The sequence below is a fragment of the Nesoenas mayeri genome (assembly GCF_963082525.1).
Source record: "Nesoenas mayeri genome assembly, chromosome: 1".
Taxonomy (NCBI): Eukaryota; Metazoa; Chordata; class Aves; order Columbiformes; family Columbidae; genus Nesoenas; species Nesoenas mayeri.
This window is the reverse complement of record NC_137541.1, coordinates 190901309-190918277: the sequence shown is the minus strand read 5'-3', so window position 1 is coordinate 190918277 and position 16969 is coordinate 190901309. Positions and strand designations below refer to the sequence as shown.

General features: G+C 40.5%; 1 protein-coding gene across 1 annotated transcript in view; it reads left to right on the top strand.

Annotated features, from left to right (window-relative positions):
- Nucleotides 1-3608: 3608 nt before the first annotated feature.
- Nucleotides 3609-16969, top strand: part of MTUS2 (microtubule associated scaffold protein 2) — a gene marked incomplete at both ends in the record, with an annotated part of 188305 nt that continues 174944 nt past the window's right edge. The window contains 2 exons of the mRNA XM_080363539.1: nt 3609-5888; nt 10564-10804. Coding sequence (XP_080219665.1) covers nt 3609-5888; nt 10564-10804 — 2521 coding nt within the window. The remainder of the gene's footprint in view (nt 5889-10563; nt 10805-16969) is intronic.

The following is a 16969-nucleotide window of genomic DNA, read 5'->3' as shown; positions in this document are numbered from 1 at the left end:
ATCTCACTGACTCCAAAGAGCATGGTGAAGTTGAGCCGAGACAGTGCCATGTAAAATAAATATCCTGCAGAAAATAGAAGACAAGGCTTCTTAAATAGAAACTGTCTATAGAAAAACAAATCTTCCAAGGTCCCAAATGGAGCATAAACCCAGACCTATTACTCTCAAATATGCCTATCACAATATATAAGTCTTTATTACATTGATAGAACTGAAACCAAAAGCTTGTGTTCCTCAACAGGGTAAACTGCATTAATAAGGTGTTAATTGACATAGATATGTGATTATATTTTTATATTAGTTTAGCAGCAGTCCTGAGCTGTTGGTATATTCTATAGTAGAATGCCATCTTGTATTATTTTCAAACACAGAATAATTGTTCTGTATATTCATTGTGACAGCCACTGTAAAAAAAAATTACAAAGTTAAACAGGCAATACTTTGGAGAAGAAAATAGTTTTAGGTAATTGTATGCATGCTAATTGTAAGGATGTATTGGCTTCTTCAAGTCTGTGACATCCTTAATATGAAACTGCATGTCACCAGAAGAGATGGACTTGGAAGGCTGGATGCGCACGGTCCATCCTGGAAGGTGTTAGCACAGGATGAACCACCTTTCCAAGTCAGGATGAACCACCTTTCCAGAGTCAGTTCATCTGACTCTGGAAGAAGCATAGGAGCAATGCTGACACTGCCTGAGATAAATCTCTGCCTAGACAGTATTTTGTTGTCCCTTCTCTTAAAGACAGTGTAATTATACATACATTTGAAGTCCACGTCTTTGGCCAGGATTGACTGCTTTAAGGGGTTATCTCAACTGGCAGTGTACTCAGGTTGTGCAATGCTCTGTGTCTGAGAGGGGACAGATCTTTCCTGACCCTCATGTTGATCAGTTTGTGACAGGAATAGTAAATCAAATTATTTGGTCTGGTGTCTGAAGCATACCAGCATAGCCTGTCTCACGTGCTGTGTGTGAAGGTGTTTTGAATGAATATAGATATTTTCACGATTTTTTTTTTTCAAAACTATCCTCACTTGTAGTGTTACTAATCATATTGGGGGCAGCATAGACAAGAAGAACCAATGACGTCCTAGCATCATGTTCATAATCTTACGTAACTTAATTAACTTTGTTCTAAACCCCTGCAAGATATTTAGAGAAGAAACTAAGTGGGAAATTAATGTATTGCTCTAGTTGTACATTTGAAACGTGAGCAGCCTGATATGATACTTAGGGTTCAATGTACATCATTATCATAATTTACTAGTTTATTTATATAAACTGCCATAGCACCTGAAGGCTCAGTGTCTCTGAGAGCACAAGGCAGGGAAGGAGCAACTGGTAGGACTTAGGAGCTCTGAGTCGAGGAGTGAAGTTGAGTCCGGGAAAAAAAAGGAGTGAGGGTGAGGGAAGATATTTTAGTTTTTTTGTCTTTGCTCCTCACCATCTAACTGTATTTTAATTGGCAATAAATTAAATTAATTTTCCCCAAGTCAAGCCTGTTTTGCTTGTGATGATATTTGGTAAGTTATCTTCCTGTCTTTATCTTGACAAATGAGCTTTTTCATCTTGTTTTCTCCCTGTGTCATGTTGAAAGAAGAGTGAGAGGGAGGCTGGGTGGCCATCTGGCAGCTCAACCACCATGGTCTGTTAAAGCAACCACCACAATCTGTTGAAGTTTGGGCCATTGGATGAGGATGAGTTCCCTCTATCTTTTTCTCAGCTCCCCAAAGCTTTCCTCACTGCACATTCTATTAAATTTGCCTTTCTTCATAGGAGAGTTCTTCCAGCTTTTGCCAGCTGAGGGAGAATCATGAGCTGACCAGCCTTGGCTCCCTCTGGCACCCATTAATGCCCCTTCCTAGCTAAACAAACAAATAACAGACATGCTTTACCCTGTGAAGAACATTTAGAGTTCACCTTTCAGGTTGAATATGTAAATTCTGGTATTGTCATTTCTTTTTGGGGAAAAAAAAAGAACAACAAGAAGTGGACCAAAACACTCCATAATGCGTGTATTTAATTTAATAAGTATTCAATTCTTTTTTCTCTGGGAATAAGAACAGAACACAGAATTAGTTTAGAAGTCTTGCTTTACAATGCTTTGCACATGAGATCTTTAATAACACAATTCTGTGGTGTTGAAGTGAAATTCTTAATACTGTGTTCTGTTTCATGAATTAATTGAATTATTTATTGTTTGCTGAAGAGCTGGAACTATGCCAGGAGACTGAATCCAGACTCAAACAACATGTGTGTGCATCGTATAAAGAAACTGGACTGAGCTCAGAGCCAGATTTTGTGAGCAGAGCTGAACTGAATGCGAAGGCTTGGAGGACCTGCTCATAGCGGGTGTTAGAAACACAAGCCCAGACTTGCACACAGATGCTGTAGACAGAGCAGTGGACTTAATCAGCACTTCTAATTAGTGCCCCTGTGAACCCTTGATTAGAAACCCAGAACAGCTGGGAGCATTGCAGGTGCTTTGAATTCTACCTTCTGGGAACTGTGGAGCATGTTCCAGGTTCCAGTGTCAATATTTCTTTATTATGAAGCATATGAACATAACAGGGTACATGAAATATCTCAGACAGAGGACAAAATCTGGCTCCCAAAGCCACAGGTGGTAGGGAGCCCAACAGAGCTGCCCTGTATTGGGCTGGTGTATAATCTTCTATATTTGAACATACACATATGTAGCTGTCTCAGAAAAAGTTTTTCTTTGCAGGCTCCAGCCACAGTTTTTGCTCTCTTGGCACTGATAGATCTGACTGAGAAACGTCAAAGGGGATGGGGTGTCAGCACAAGTACGCCAGTGATTTGTACAAGGCAAGGAAACACAGAAATATCCCCTAATGGAGCTGGAATTTTATTACTTACAGTTTGTCTATACAGTGCTGCATTAAATGCATCAGTAGACACTCTTGGTATAATAAAGACACTGTTATAGCCATAAGGAAGTGCTTAGACATTTAATGTGGGGTCCTATTCTCACCTAGCTATTTATGCCTATATTGCCAGTTGTAAATCTATGTGGCTTAAAAACAGCAGCAACCACTCTTCTAACCAGGACAGTTTTAACTGTGTCGGATATCTGTGCCACACTAGGGATCTTTGCTGGGAGCAAAGCTGTGATTGAAACGGGATCTTTGCTGGGAGCAAAGCTGTGATTGAAACAAGATCTAACATGTTTGTAAGTGTTGTAACCTCAGGTGTACCTGGAAGTCTTGCTGATTTTAACTTTGGTTTAGTTAGCGTGATTCCTGACATCAGAGTAATGTTGTCTATTTTTTTTGTTTTTCCTCATAGGCTGACTGGATTAACTGGCTCCCGTTCAGACAGAACTTGGCAGATCTGTTTTGCTTTTGTTGAACTTCTCTACTCCAAATCATAAAGATTTCCTAGATCCAGAGGCTGCACAAAAGACACCTGAGCAGCACAAAAATGTGACTCTGACAAGAGACTCCAGGCTTTCTGACAAGGAATTTTCTGCTGATCAGTTTGTAATTTAAATGTATAGACAAATAATGCGTAGTAGTTAACTTGAAAAAATAAGCCTTTCTCATTAATTAGGACTGCCAAAAAGGCAGTCACCTGAAGCTTCAAAATGAGTGCTCCCTTAATCCCAAACAAGTCATGTTATGCCCAGCTTCAGGACAACTGCAGCGAAATAAAAAATAACAATGAAAACATAGTGAATGTGGGGGATACCAATGCCAACCAAATTCTGGCAGAAGTTGGAACCACTGAAGGGGATGTTAAGAAACCTGATTTGACAGATGAGAGTGGGAATATACACCCTGGAGGATCAGAGAAAGTTACTCATCTGAGTAAACTTCTGACCTTCAAAGACTCACGGACCTGTCACAGCCGTGTACAGGAAAGTAAGCTGCCCTCCACCACAAGCAAGGAAATGGGGAAAGATTGTAGGACCAGCGAAGCTAAGGATATATCGAGGCATATCAGGATTAGCCGAGGACAAAGTCTGTCCAATTTAAAAAGTAGCATAAATGATGCCAACCTGGAGGTTATTTCCAAAGGTGATGTTGACTTCACCCAGAACTTTTCTAAGGGTAAAATGTCCAGGAATGTGGAGATGGAGAAAATAAAAAGGCTTTCTTTGGGAAGACCAAGTAAATTTTCTCCTCAGTCTGAGTCATTCGCAAAAGACTGTGTTGGCCGTGTGTCCTGTAAACGTCTGCTTTCTGCATCATTGGACTCCATTGACAGGTCACATCATTTGATAGGAAATACAGAGAAATCACAAAAAACATCCACAGATCATTTTATTGGGATGGTATTTCATCCACTTGACAATACCTCAGAGGAAAATATTGTATTTTATTCCAAACCAGCTACCTCAGGGAACAAGAAAATAAATAAACTAGAAAACGTACCAAATGTTATCATTGAAAGCACACTACATACTTCTAATTCTCAACAGTCAGCTGTTAAGCCCAGTGAGATTCCTAGTAAATCAGAAGCACAATTAGGTCAGGGTGATAAAAGCAGAAAACTGGAGCTTAAGACTGCACTATCTCTACAATCTAAAAATACGTGTCAACAGAAGATTGAGAGAATTATGCTCGTAGAGTTGCTGGGATGTCAAAAAGATGAAAATACAGCAATGCAGGAGCAGAAAGGCTCTGGGTCTGACACATCAAAATCTCAAGCATCTCATTTTCAAGACATCTGTAATAAAGTAGAGGATCCATTGTCAAGCCAGGTGGTAACCTATCCTGATGGCAAATTGCTAAGTGATAATGTCACCATCAGTGAGGAAGGGAGGGGAAGCAATGACAGTAACAACAGGGCAGCTAGTCAGGTTGATGAGGAATATTTTCCTGACAAAGAAGTGGAAACAATATTCCCACTCACCTGCAGTAGTAAATCCAGTGGCAAAGTGACACCTAGAAAAAATAAAAATTTACATGAGGTTGACGCAGGTTGTGCTGAAGCAGTTGGTGAACAGATATCTCTTATACATAACATTAATCTACCTGACAGCAAACCTTTGAAAGTTAATGAGAATAAACTGATGCTAGTCAAAGGAAGTACTGAGGATGCTACTGTACCTGCTTCTGATCTTTTGAATCAACATGGAGCGTGCAGTGCAGAGACAGTGACAAACCAACCACCTGACAACCATGACAGTGATGTGGAAACCTCAAGCCTTTCAGCTCCTAGTAAAAAGACAGCTAATGCACAGAAACTTTCTCCAGATGAAGCACCAGAAAGCTGTAAGGTTGCGGCAAAAGCTGATGCATTTTTATGTGTCCCAACCCCTGTGCGCCCAGTGGCAATGCTGGATGTTAATAGTCAGCCTGTGCTGTCGAACAGTAATTTGAAGGACCTTTATGCACTTCATGTTGAAAAACTGTCACCCTCTTCAGTCCTACCTCCCATTGACAGTACACAGTTGTTAAACATATCCCCTAAAGTGCCTATCAAGACTGCCTGCAGCAGTGCCATCCCAAAACCTATCCTGGTCCACTCTAAGGGCTCCCTCACAGATAAGGTGGATGTGGACAGTGACTGCAGTGAAAAGCTGGAAGAAAGCATCGAGATGAAACCTGCCATACCCAGGCCCAAACCCGTGAGACCTAAAATCATCACATACATTAGAAGAAACCCTCGTTCAATAGAGCAGCTCGACCCTTCGTTTGCGCCAGCAGGGCTGCCCTTCAGTACCCCTGCGTGTGGCATGCCCATCTCTACAGAACAGAAGACATCCAGCGGAGGGGAGGCGAAGCCCCCCAATGTCCTCTACGACAAATTTAAACCTGACCTTCAGAAGCCAAGGCTCTTCAGTTCTGGGCTGGTGGTGTCAGGAATTAGGCCCCCGGGCCATCACTTTGGTCCGATGAGCGAGAAGTTTCTGCAGGAGGTAAGGAGGCAGCTTTCACAGCCTCTTTTGTATGCTAGGTGGTGATCATTTTCTTACTTGTTGCTGCTAGAAGTTAGTTCTCAAACCTCAAATAAGAAATAAATTCTAAATCAAGGCAATGTGTGACCATTAGAAATAAACTTACTTAACTGTTTCTGGCACTGACCCTGTTGCAATGTCTGATCTGTGGCTGGAAGTTGTCACTATGTTCATCCAGTGTTTCCTGCCAAACCAGTCACCTGCTAGTAGTATAAACAGGAATGTTTAGAAAGGAAAAGACATGTTTGAATTTATCCATAAAAGGATTTTTTTTTTTTTTGTCCCCAAGAAGAGCTTTGGGAAATGAATGTGATTTGCCCACAAAGGACTTTTCCTCCTTAATGGGAAATTTGGCAGGTTTTTGTAGACAGAGTGCTAGAGGTCTAAACTAATTCCTTTCTGGTTAGCTGTACTGAAACCCAGGGACTATCAGAGCTTTCGTTAGATTATACATATCACACAGGAAAATATTTTAATTCTATGTATTATATTGACCTGCACCTCAAAGATGAAATCTTCTTTCCCTGGAAAGCCTTCCCTAGAGTCAAAAGGTGATTTAAGTCCCTCTGTCCACTTCTGGCTCCTGATATTACATTATGTTTCCACTTTGATAAGCTGGACAGGAGCCCTGGCTCCCTGAAATCCCCGCTGGGAGGTGAGCAGAGTGGAGGAAGATTGACCTTGCTTGGAAGGTTAAGAAAGGAGAGGGAAGAGGGAGCTACACTGAGTTTTGTGATGCTCCCTTGCATCTGCTTTGAGACGTGGTAGCTCAACAACCAGGCTTTTTTTATATTAATACTGAAGATAACACTAGTGTATTTAATTTGAACCAGTCTTTAAAAAAATATTCATTGTTGTTTTTTTTCTGTATGTCTTGTGGTGTTACTGAGGCTATTTTAATGCCTGCCTCATTCTGCATACAGCATTTATCAAAGGAATAGCATTGAAATAAATTGGGTGACAGTGTTGACAATGAGAAGTCAGCAAACACCCGAATTAGGATATCATGTTTGACTTTAGATTGGCCCTTATGGCACGTTAATAGACAACCTACTGAAGTGATCATGGATTATAGTTCTCCAGAAAACACCATGTCATCCCAAACACAGAAAGGACAGTGCTCACTGCCCTTTCCCCTCTACCTTCAGTTTCCAACTCTGTCCCTTTATTTTGTGTCCCATTATCTGAACTGCCTGAACTGATTTTGACGACTCTTTTCCCAAATAGTTGCCTGAAGCAGGCACTTGGTGAGAAAATTCTTGCTTGAGGTGTTAATGTTTGGTGATGATATAAACTAAGTAATACACAGGAAAGTGTTGGGCATCCTTACCTGCTACTGTGCTGCCAGCTCTGCTCGGGATTAACCAGCCTATGGAAATTCATGTATATTCCAAGTATTTGTTTCAGACTTTCCAGCTCTTTATAACAAGTTCATCGAATGGGGTGAATGGGGAATGAGCAAACAGCCACACACAATAAAACTCTGAGCTGAGCTTCCTTTCAGTTGACAGGCAGCAACAGATCTTTTCTTTAAAAGTCGTTCATAGAAAAATCTAGTACAGAATGCTAATCGGGCTCTTCAAAAAAGTAACATATTTCTTGAGAGATATTGGGGTAAATTATGGCTGGACTTGATGATTTTAAGGATGTTTTCCAACAAAAATGATTCTGTTCTAAAGCCTTCTCACTTCTCTCAGCTTGAGAAGAAGATGGGGTTTTTTATGCTTGTGAATGTGTGTACATAGTGAAATCTGATCAGAATAAATTCATCGGGGAGAGAAAATATAACTGAATCTTTTCCAGGAAAACAATCTCATATCCAGAAGTTTAAAATAAGAAGCTAAAGATCTTCTGCAGTACAAATCTAGAGAATCATCTATACAGTAAAAACCTGCAACCGAACTTGTAGAAATAGGTCATAGGAGTATAATGAAAAAGGGAACTGGATGATCTAATGGTAGGAAACAGGACTGCAAACAAAGGAAAAAATATAGCACAAAAAGATAATGCTCAGTGTTTGTTACTTCTGCTCTCCTAGTTCCCGTGCAAAGGCCTCAGAGATTCTATATTTAATCATTTAAGGCCAATCTTGTCTCTCTTAGCATATTAAAGATTTGCTATAAAAGTACCCTAATTTAGGATTGAAGCTCTTGAATCAACTAGGATCAAAGCTTTTATAGTCAATGTTGAAGTGCATATTCTAAATGCTTATAACTGCTAAATAGAAATTGATTTGGCATATTATACGCATCATAACTTACAGCAGAGTTAATTAATTGACAGTTATATTTCTTCCTAGGTAGCCTATGGCAGTTTTATGATTAATTTTTAAAGAAATTTGGTTCAGAATTCCTATTTCCTGAGCCTCTTTTTTTTCCTCTGGCCTAAATGGGATGCATTGAAAAAATATTGATGCGTCCTTTCTAGATGATGATGTTTTTACATTTTATACAAAAATGGTAAAGAAGTTGGACTCTACCCCAGAGAGCAAAGGATTCTTTGCAAATGAGAGAGGTGGAAGCTACTGACGTTGCTCTGTGCCTTTGTCCTGAGTCCTAGAGCAGCACAGCGAGGTGGGAGTCAGAGCCCAGCTTGAGTGCTGAAAGATGCAAGGGCTGAACTGGTGAACCAAGTCATTCCCTGATTGCAAGTTCCCCCGTAACAGACAGTTTGCTGGAAATATTTCCAGCTTGGGACTTACTGTGCTGTCCTCATAGTATACACCCATTGAAATACTGAGGGATTTGTTGGAGATTTTAGCAAACCAGCATCTATTTGTGATGAACAGCAAATATTTTACATCTGCTCTTTTTTTTACTTTGTTTGGTTGGGTTTGATGGGGTTTTTTTTGTGTGTTTTTTGATTTGGTTTTGTTTTTTTTTTTTATTTTGGTGTTTGTTTGTTTTCACCAATTCAAACAGACAGCTGGGTTTTATAGCTCTGATTTGGAATATTCAACGGGCCCTTGAAAATGTCTTGTGCAAAAATGTGCTCATCTCCACAACCAGGTCTCTTTTCAGAAGCTTCAAAGGCACAGATCACAATGAACATTTTACAGTAAGAACATGTAGGGAGTTTTTTCTCACACGACCGATTTGACAATATCATTTCTGTGTCAAAATGAACTTAAAATACCTTCAGCTTTATTTTTAACTATCTAAGTTAAAACCAGCTTCCTCCAAAATTGTATCGCAGTAAAGATATTTCAAATAGCTTATAAATAAAAATTCAACTTATACACTCTCTTGGTGTAGGGAGGGAGTTGAGGGAGTGCAGTCTGGATGGTCGGGTAGTGAGGTGGACTGTGAACTGGCTGAAGGAAAGAAGCCAGAGAATCGTGGTCAGTGGGGCAGAGTCTATTTGGAGGCCTGTACCTAGTGGAGTGCCTCAGGGGTCAGTACTGGGGCCTGTATCATTCAATATATTCATCAATGATTTGGACAAGGGAATAGGGTGTACATCAGTTTACTGATGACACCAAGCTGGGAGGAGTGGCTGACATGCCAGAAGGCTGTGCTGCCATCCAGCGAGACCTGGACAGGCTGGAGAGCTGGGCGGGGAAAAATTAAATGAAATATAACAAGGGAAATTATAGAGTATTGCATCTGAGTAGGAACAATCCCAAATTCCAGTATAAGTTGGGGAATGACCTATTAGAGAGCAGCATAGGGGAAAGGGACCTGGGGGTCCTGATGGACAGCAGGATGGCTGTGAGCTAGCACTGTGCCCTTGTGGCCAGGAAGGCCAATGGCATCCTGGGGTCTATTTGAAGGCGGGTGGTTAGTATTCCACACCTGGAATATTGTGTCCAGTTCTGGGCCCCTCAGTTCCAGAAGGACAGGGAACTGCTGGAGGGAGTCCAGCGTAGGGCAACAAAGATGATTAAGGGAGTGGAGCATCTCCCTTATGAGGAAAGGCTGAGGGAGCTGGGTCTCTTTAGCTTGGAGGAGAGGAGACTGAGGGGTGACCTTATTAATGTTTACACATATATAAAGGGTGAGTGTCACAAGGAGCCAGGCTCTTCTCGGTGACAACCAACGGTAGGACAAGGAGTAATGGGTTCAAACCGGAACACAAGAGGATCCACTTAAATTTGAGAAGAAACTTCTCAGTGAGGGTGACAGAACACTAGAACAGGCTGCCCAGGGGGGCTGTGGAGTCTCCTGCTCTGGAGACATTCAAAACCCGCCTGGACACATTCCTGTGTAACCTCATCTAGGTGTTCCTGCTCTGGCAGGGAGATTGGACTAGATGACCTTTTGAGGTCCCTTCCAGTCCCTGACATTCTGTGATCCTGTGATTCTGGGTATGTCTGTTACTAACATCTCCTTTTAGGACACTTAACAGTAACTTTGTTTTCACTAATTGAAGGTCTTCCGTTCGTCTATTTGCTTTTGGGAAATAAAACAATTCTTTATTTGTGTTTAATTGTGTATTGAGACTGTAACATATATGTTTGTGGGGAGCTATTTATACGGTAAGAACATCACTTTTTGAAAGTGATCATCAGTTTGTAGTGCTCAGAAGCCCCTATTTACAAGGAGGCAACATCAGCCTTTATAAGCAATTTAGAGCTCTATGTTTTCTGGATTTATTAATTTATTGCATAATATCTATGTTAATGATTTCTCTGTAGGTGGGGGAAAGGCCTACAAAAGATGAATTTTGCCCTCCACCATATACTCACTATGAGGTCCCGCCAAGTTTTTATCGATCTGCCATGATACTCAAGCCACAGTTAGGACTGGGTGCAGTGTCGAGGTTACCATCTGCGAAGAGCAGGATTCTCATTGCAAGTCAAAGATCCTCAGGTAGCTGTCTCCATCAGCAAGGAGAAATAACAAGTGCTCCCGGCCTCTATCATCCTGATGCTTCAGGTAAAGTATTAACTTTCTTTCCTTCCCTTTAACTGTAGTCACCAATAAGATTTATTTTTCAAACAGAATTACCACGAAATGAGCAGCATATTGACCTGATACTACAAAGCTCGAGCAGCACTCTTTGAGGTGTGTCTGTTTACCCTGGGGCAAGGCTGACTAGGGAGTCTAGGACTTGCATTAAGGTTACTTGACAGGTCATTGCCAAAGAAGGAGAATCAATTTCAGTAGTAATTCTCATTGCATTATTTTTTATCTTCCACCTCCTTGTAAATGCCTGCAAAATCTTTGCTTTTGTCCTGCAGAAGATAATGGGACATATTCTTCCACCATGAAGACCCCGTTGTTCAATCTGAATATGATGTTCCCCACCTTGTTGTGCTCTGAAAGCCTAAGCAGTGTTCAGATGTGCCAGCAGAGATCTTGATTCTCTGAAGCCCTGGTACACACCTCTTTGGAGACATCATTTCTAATGCCTTTTTCTTCCCAGCTACTGCCCAGCTGAGCGTGAACCTGGGCAGAATTACAGGGGAGGGAAAAGCAAGACAAGAGTTGGAAGGAGAAGTGTCCAGTGCCACAAGACAGAGATAATAGTTACTTTACAGGACACTCCTTGGTAGCCTGGAAAAGCTTGGAGGTTTTCACAATGTACATTTAAACAGCAGCAAGTTCAGAGACAACTGAAAATCAGTCATTGCCAGAATGAAACACAGCAGCTGTTTAACAATCTACAAGTCTGCAGAGATTTTTAAGAATAATCATAAGGGATAAAGTAATGACAAGGTCCCTCCTCTTGCCCCAGAACAAGATTCCTTCTGATAGATGTTTATGTAGACTGCTCATGAAAAACTACTTATAAAAACCTTCAGTATGAGCTCCTGCAGCATCTGAAAACAGGCTGTTTCTATGCACTACCTGCTTTCAAGTTAAGTTTTCCCTACTGTTTTGTTTAATCCTCTTTTTTGAAATTTACTTTCTCTTCTGTCTAGAGTGGACGTGGGGTTTTCTCCTCTTTGCAGGTATCTGAAAACTATTGCTCTCTTTCCCAAGTGTCTATTTCTCCATACTAAGCTGCTAAAAATATTTATGAGCAGAATGAAAATGGGCCAGAGTGTCTTGACTTACCCTGAGAGAACAGTACCAGTCAGTAAAATAGGTTACCAGGATTTGGGGCTTATCAGAAAATCAAGGTTTTTTGTAACACAGTGCCTCTTGCCACCATCATTTACTATCTGACCCTGCATCTGGAGTTTATCTACATTGATGTCATTGGCAGAAGCGGACCAAGATGAGCTGTGTGTGACTTCCGAGAAACTGCAAGATTGCACACTGAGCAGTAAATACCATTTGAGCCCTGTAAGTTGAGTTCAGTCAGCACTGAACATGGGAATACAGGTGAAGAGAGCAATTGGGTCATATTTTCCATTTAATGAAACTGCAAGAGCCTGCAAGTTCAGGATATGAGTAGGGTAAGCCATTGAGTAACAGGAGCCAGCCTGGGAGATAGATATGAGAGGAATATATGAACAGGATTTATTAACAATCCACTGTCTTTTCTGATCCTCAGAAATAAATGTTGCCTTGATTTTTATTCATCCAGCTTAATTATCCTGCATCATTGGTGACTGCAGACATTACTTTTCCTTAGTCATTTTTATCCATTTTATTTTGTGAGAACTTGTGTTTTGTGTATTAACTTACTGTCTTTCTATATCTTGTGACATTCCAATTGTAAACAGTATCAGCCTTCAGTCTTATTAATTGCCTGTAACACTGATTTTAAAAATGCCAGTGAAAGAGAACAATACATGGGGAAATTCCACTCTCTGTTAGTGCAATTCCTATTCCACTGAATTTTCTGTTTCCTAAAGTTTTCCAGTTTCTCAGAAGTTGGGGTTTTTTGATCTTATCACTGATTATTTCTTGGACCTTTCCTGCTTTGGAGGTCAAACTTAATTCATAGCTCTCCATATTTTCCTTTCTACAACTGTTATTTTGTTTGTTTCTCTTGAGTCTATTGATACCTTGCTGTTTCAAAGATGCTGTTAAAGATAACTCATGGTAGTACAATAATCTGTCTGCCATCTCTTGCGGAATCCCGAAGATTGCCTGATTTGGTCTTTGGGCTCTGACTGTTTTTATTGATTTTAAACTACCCAAGACTTGTTCTGGGAAGGTTGCTAATTTCTCTAGTTTTTCACTGTCCACCCCGGGATATATTGTTTTCACTTCTGGCATCTCACCTTCCATTTTCCTTGCGAGATCAAGAACATGTTTCATTTCTCTGTGACATCGTATTTTGTTGCAAAGTACTTCCCATTGCTCTCTGTTGATTCAATGGCTCCCCTTATTGATCTTCCATGTATTCCTGATACCTTCTATTAGTTACTTTGCATTCTTTTATTTTTGACATTTTATTTCCCAATTATCCATTCAAGATTGGCTTGTAATCACCTTCACATTGTCCAAAGCCTTTTTCCTTGTATACCTCTAATGACTTAATCTTTCTGTCAGTAATATATGACTTCCTAAGTCAGCATACTAATCTTTTATTCCTTAATGATTTATTTTAAGAAGGATGCTCATGGAAGAGGCTCAAATGACAGCAAACAGGACTAGACTGGCATAGGAGTGGAAGGGCAACAGAGAACTGTTTCCTGCAGCTGTGTCCATGCCAGTGCACAAACACAGACCAGAGAGGGGCCCCTGGTTGCCACGAAGGGGCTGGATGGAACGGCAACCCCTGGCATGCCAGAGCTGGTGTGGAGCTCAGAGCAGGGTCAGGCACCATCTAGCCAATTGTTTTAAGGTGCTTGCCACCATTTTCAGCTTTTTGTAAACCACTTTCCCTTAATTCGGCAGTTAGTTGTGGTATTAAACTTTAATCTGCATGACTGGTTTTGATGAAATATTTGAGAAACAGGATTAAACATAGCTTTGATAGGGTAATATTTACAAATACAAGCAGATTAAATGCATGAGCGTGTATGGTCAGCATACTGGAAGGGATGCTGGTGAGCCTCTTGCTCACATGTGTTGTGGGGTGTGAGGGTTTGGCTGACTGCGGCAAAAGCAGCTGGGGACTAGGAGGTGTTTTTCTCTCACTGATACCATCCTGCCTTCAAGATTGCTAATCAACATGTCTTGCAGCTCCATCCTGAGCTTTTAATCCAGTTTCTAATCCTAGTGATTTCAGTCCTGCCCTGGAGTAATGGAAGCAGAAGGATGTAACCAGTTGCCATCCCATAATGAAGTGCGAGGTACCACAGAGGCTTTTAAACTGAAATCGCCATGGCACGATATTGAGGACAGAAGCAGTACCTCATAATGAGGATTTTATTCCCCTTTGCCATGCCATTCATAATGTAGCAGTCTGCTTAAGCAGCACTGATAAGCTGAGTGGTTTGGCCTATGTATAATACTAATACTCATAAAAATGACTGTAAAGTAATTGATAATTAAATCCCTGAACTACTGTGATGGACTGCAAGTATTATAAGTACATTAAGGGTTTCATTAGTTTTAAGACATGCCAAGTAGAAAGTAAAATAACAATGAATGATCCCACAATTGTGATCTCCAGATATGATGCCTAAAATGTGACTGGAGCAGTGAACCTTCTTTGTCTACAGGACATGACACGTGTGTTGGCATTGGCTGTGAATTCCTTATTAAGCTGTGCTCCTTCTTTACATGATGCTTTACATCACATGGGTCAGACAAGCAGCCTGACTCTAAGAAAAAGCTCTCTGTACTCTAGCTAAGATAGGAAGCCATTGTATTGCGATGTATTTAAAGGTGCAGTAGTGTTTCTGAAAGCTTACCATAAGTTTATTTTATGTAAATTGACTCTGCTCTTTCTATGAGAAACTTGTAATTCAAAACAAGCATTGAAAGATACTGTGTCTATATAAACTATGAATAGGTTTTCCTTGATTTTAAAGACTTGTTGGAGCAAGTGTGTTAGGATTTTCATTAATTTGATGATTATTTTTCTGAGATTAATGTCTGATATTGAAAAGTATAACAGAGATCTTATTATTAACATTTCACTTATTTCTACTCATTAACTTTACTTAATTCCACATTTTTGGGTCATATTTAGGGTATTGTTTTCTCAAAGAGTGAGTTAATTAGATCTTGTTTCCTTATCACCTGAGCGTTAAATTTACCAGTCCTGAGGGTCTAGCAGTTCTTCTCATTTCTAAGTAAGTCAACTCTTGTTAAAGATTATATCTGTATCTATCTATCTATCTATCTATCTATCTATCTATACACACACACACATACATATATATATATATATAAATCAGGACAGCAATGTTTCTGATTATTTAGACACACACAGACATATGCATTTATTTGTGTCTTTGCATATGTATAATGCATTTCATCATGAATGGTACAATATGTCTACAGCTTTGTCCTGGTAGGAAAGCTTTGTTTTCACATTTATTCTCAGGAATACATAATGCTTAAACAAGTAAATGAGATTTGATGGTAAAAAATACGTTTTGAGGTTGCTTCCTGAAATGTTGCATTACTGCTACTCCAAATGTTGTGTTCATTTTATAGGTTTTCAGTCTGAGGTACTTGGATTTGAGGCAGCAAACTTCTCAGCTGTTTAAAGCAAGAGGTGACAAGAGGAGAGTTCAGAGAGGAAAATATTCTCTATCCTCCACTGATCTGCAGTGTTTTCAGTTGGCACTCTCTGCTTTCTTTGGGAGAACAATCTGGCTGTATTTTGTAAAGAAAAAAATTAAGTGCTTCAAAGGGAGACACACAACTCTTCATCAGAGTTGATGTTGTCACCACACTTGAGACTTAGCCATATGCCACCTCTCTGCTCCTAACAATTATTGCATCTTCAAAGAACTAAAATGCGTCGTATGAGAAGGGTTGTCTATACGACTGTTGTGCTAAATCATCAGTCAGAAGAACAGTATCAGTAATAATTTAGGCGCACCAGCATGCAAATGCTTCATACCCTACCTCCTCCCTGCAGAGACCCAAGTGCTGTTGCTGGCTGGGCACCCTCAGCGCTTCTGAGCAGCTGATGAGTAGCAGCTGGGTGGGTGAGCCCTCACTGATGCATAGAGGAGTGTTCTTGCTGCTCTGGGCTTTCGGTGGAAACCACAGTGAGTGTGGCTCAGGCACTGACAACTTCTGTGCTGGATCTTTCTGTGGGATGCTGCTGCTTTGCACATCAGCTGTAAAGTGAACATGGACGTTTGCAGTTTGCATGAAGCACTAGCTGACAAATTCTTGGGGTAGTGAGAACGTGCTAACCAGCCTTGGGTTGCCTGGTAGCTGGAAAGGCACAGGACAGGTTTTTGGGGCTTTTAAATCTGAATCAGGAAGAGATGAGCATTTCCTACTGTATGACAGTGGACTGGCTGATCAGAAATTGACTGATGTTCAGAAGTGACAATTGTCTTGCCTTTGGAACTGAACTGTCCCAGGGTTGACAGTATTTGCATGAGAGACCATCAGGGGAGCAGGGCACAACCTGCTCACTGCTGTTTAGATGTAAACCATTAAAGCCTTGGTTTTAAAGCTTCTTTCCCCAGTTCTTGTTCAGAGACAAGTCATTATAACGGGAAAACTGCAGAGGTAGTGGAAACAAAACAGGTATCTTACTTGCACAATTTGTTTTTAATCTGCAAAAATATCAGTTATTAGGTTAACTCTGAGGTGGGTTAACCCTGTTAGTATTATCTCTGACTAATTCAGTGACCTTGCAGATAACTTCTTTGCCCCAGATTCCACAATATGAAATGAGAATAATGGTGTTCATAGCATTCTGTGAAAGCAAGTCAGCTTTCTGAGAGAAAATGACACCTAATGATTAAAGTTTTGATGGAAATTCTTGTCAAAAAAACCCCAAACCCTGAATGATCAAAAACCCCACAGCAAGAAAACAAAGGCTCACCAAGGATTCCTGAATTGCAAGTGGAGCTGAAGTCTTGAACTGCTACCCTTTTTCATAAGAACGTGTCTGTGTAACTCCTTTCTTTAATTTTTCATTTATTTCAGCTAAAACTTATTTCAGATTTCACAGAAAAGTCACATGAAAGTTGCTCTTTGTTTATACATGTGCATAGAGATGTGATTCACATGCAGTGAGGATGTATAAGAAGTCTAGCTCAGACTTTTCTTAAGACT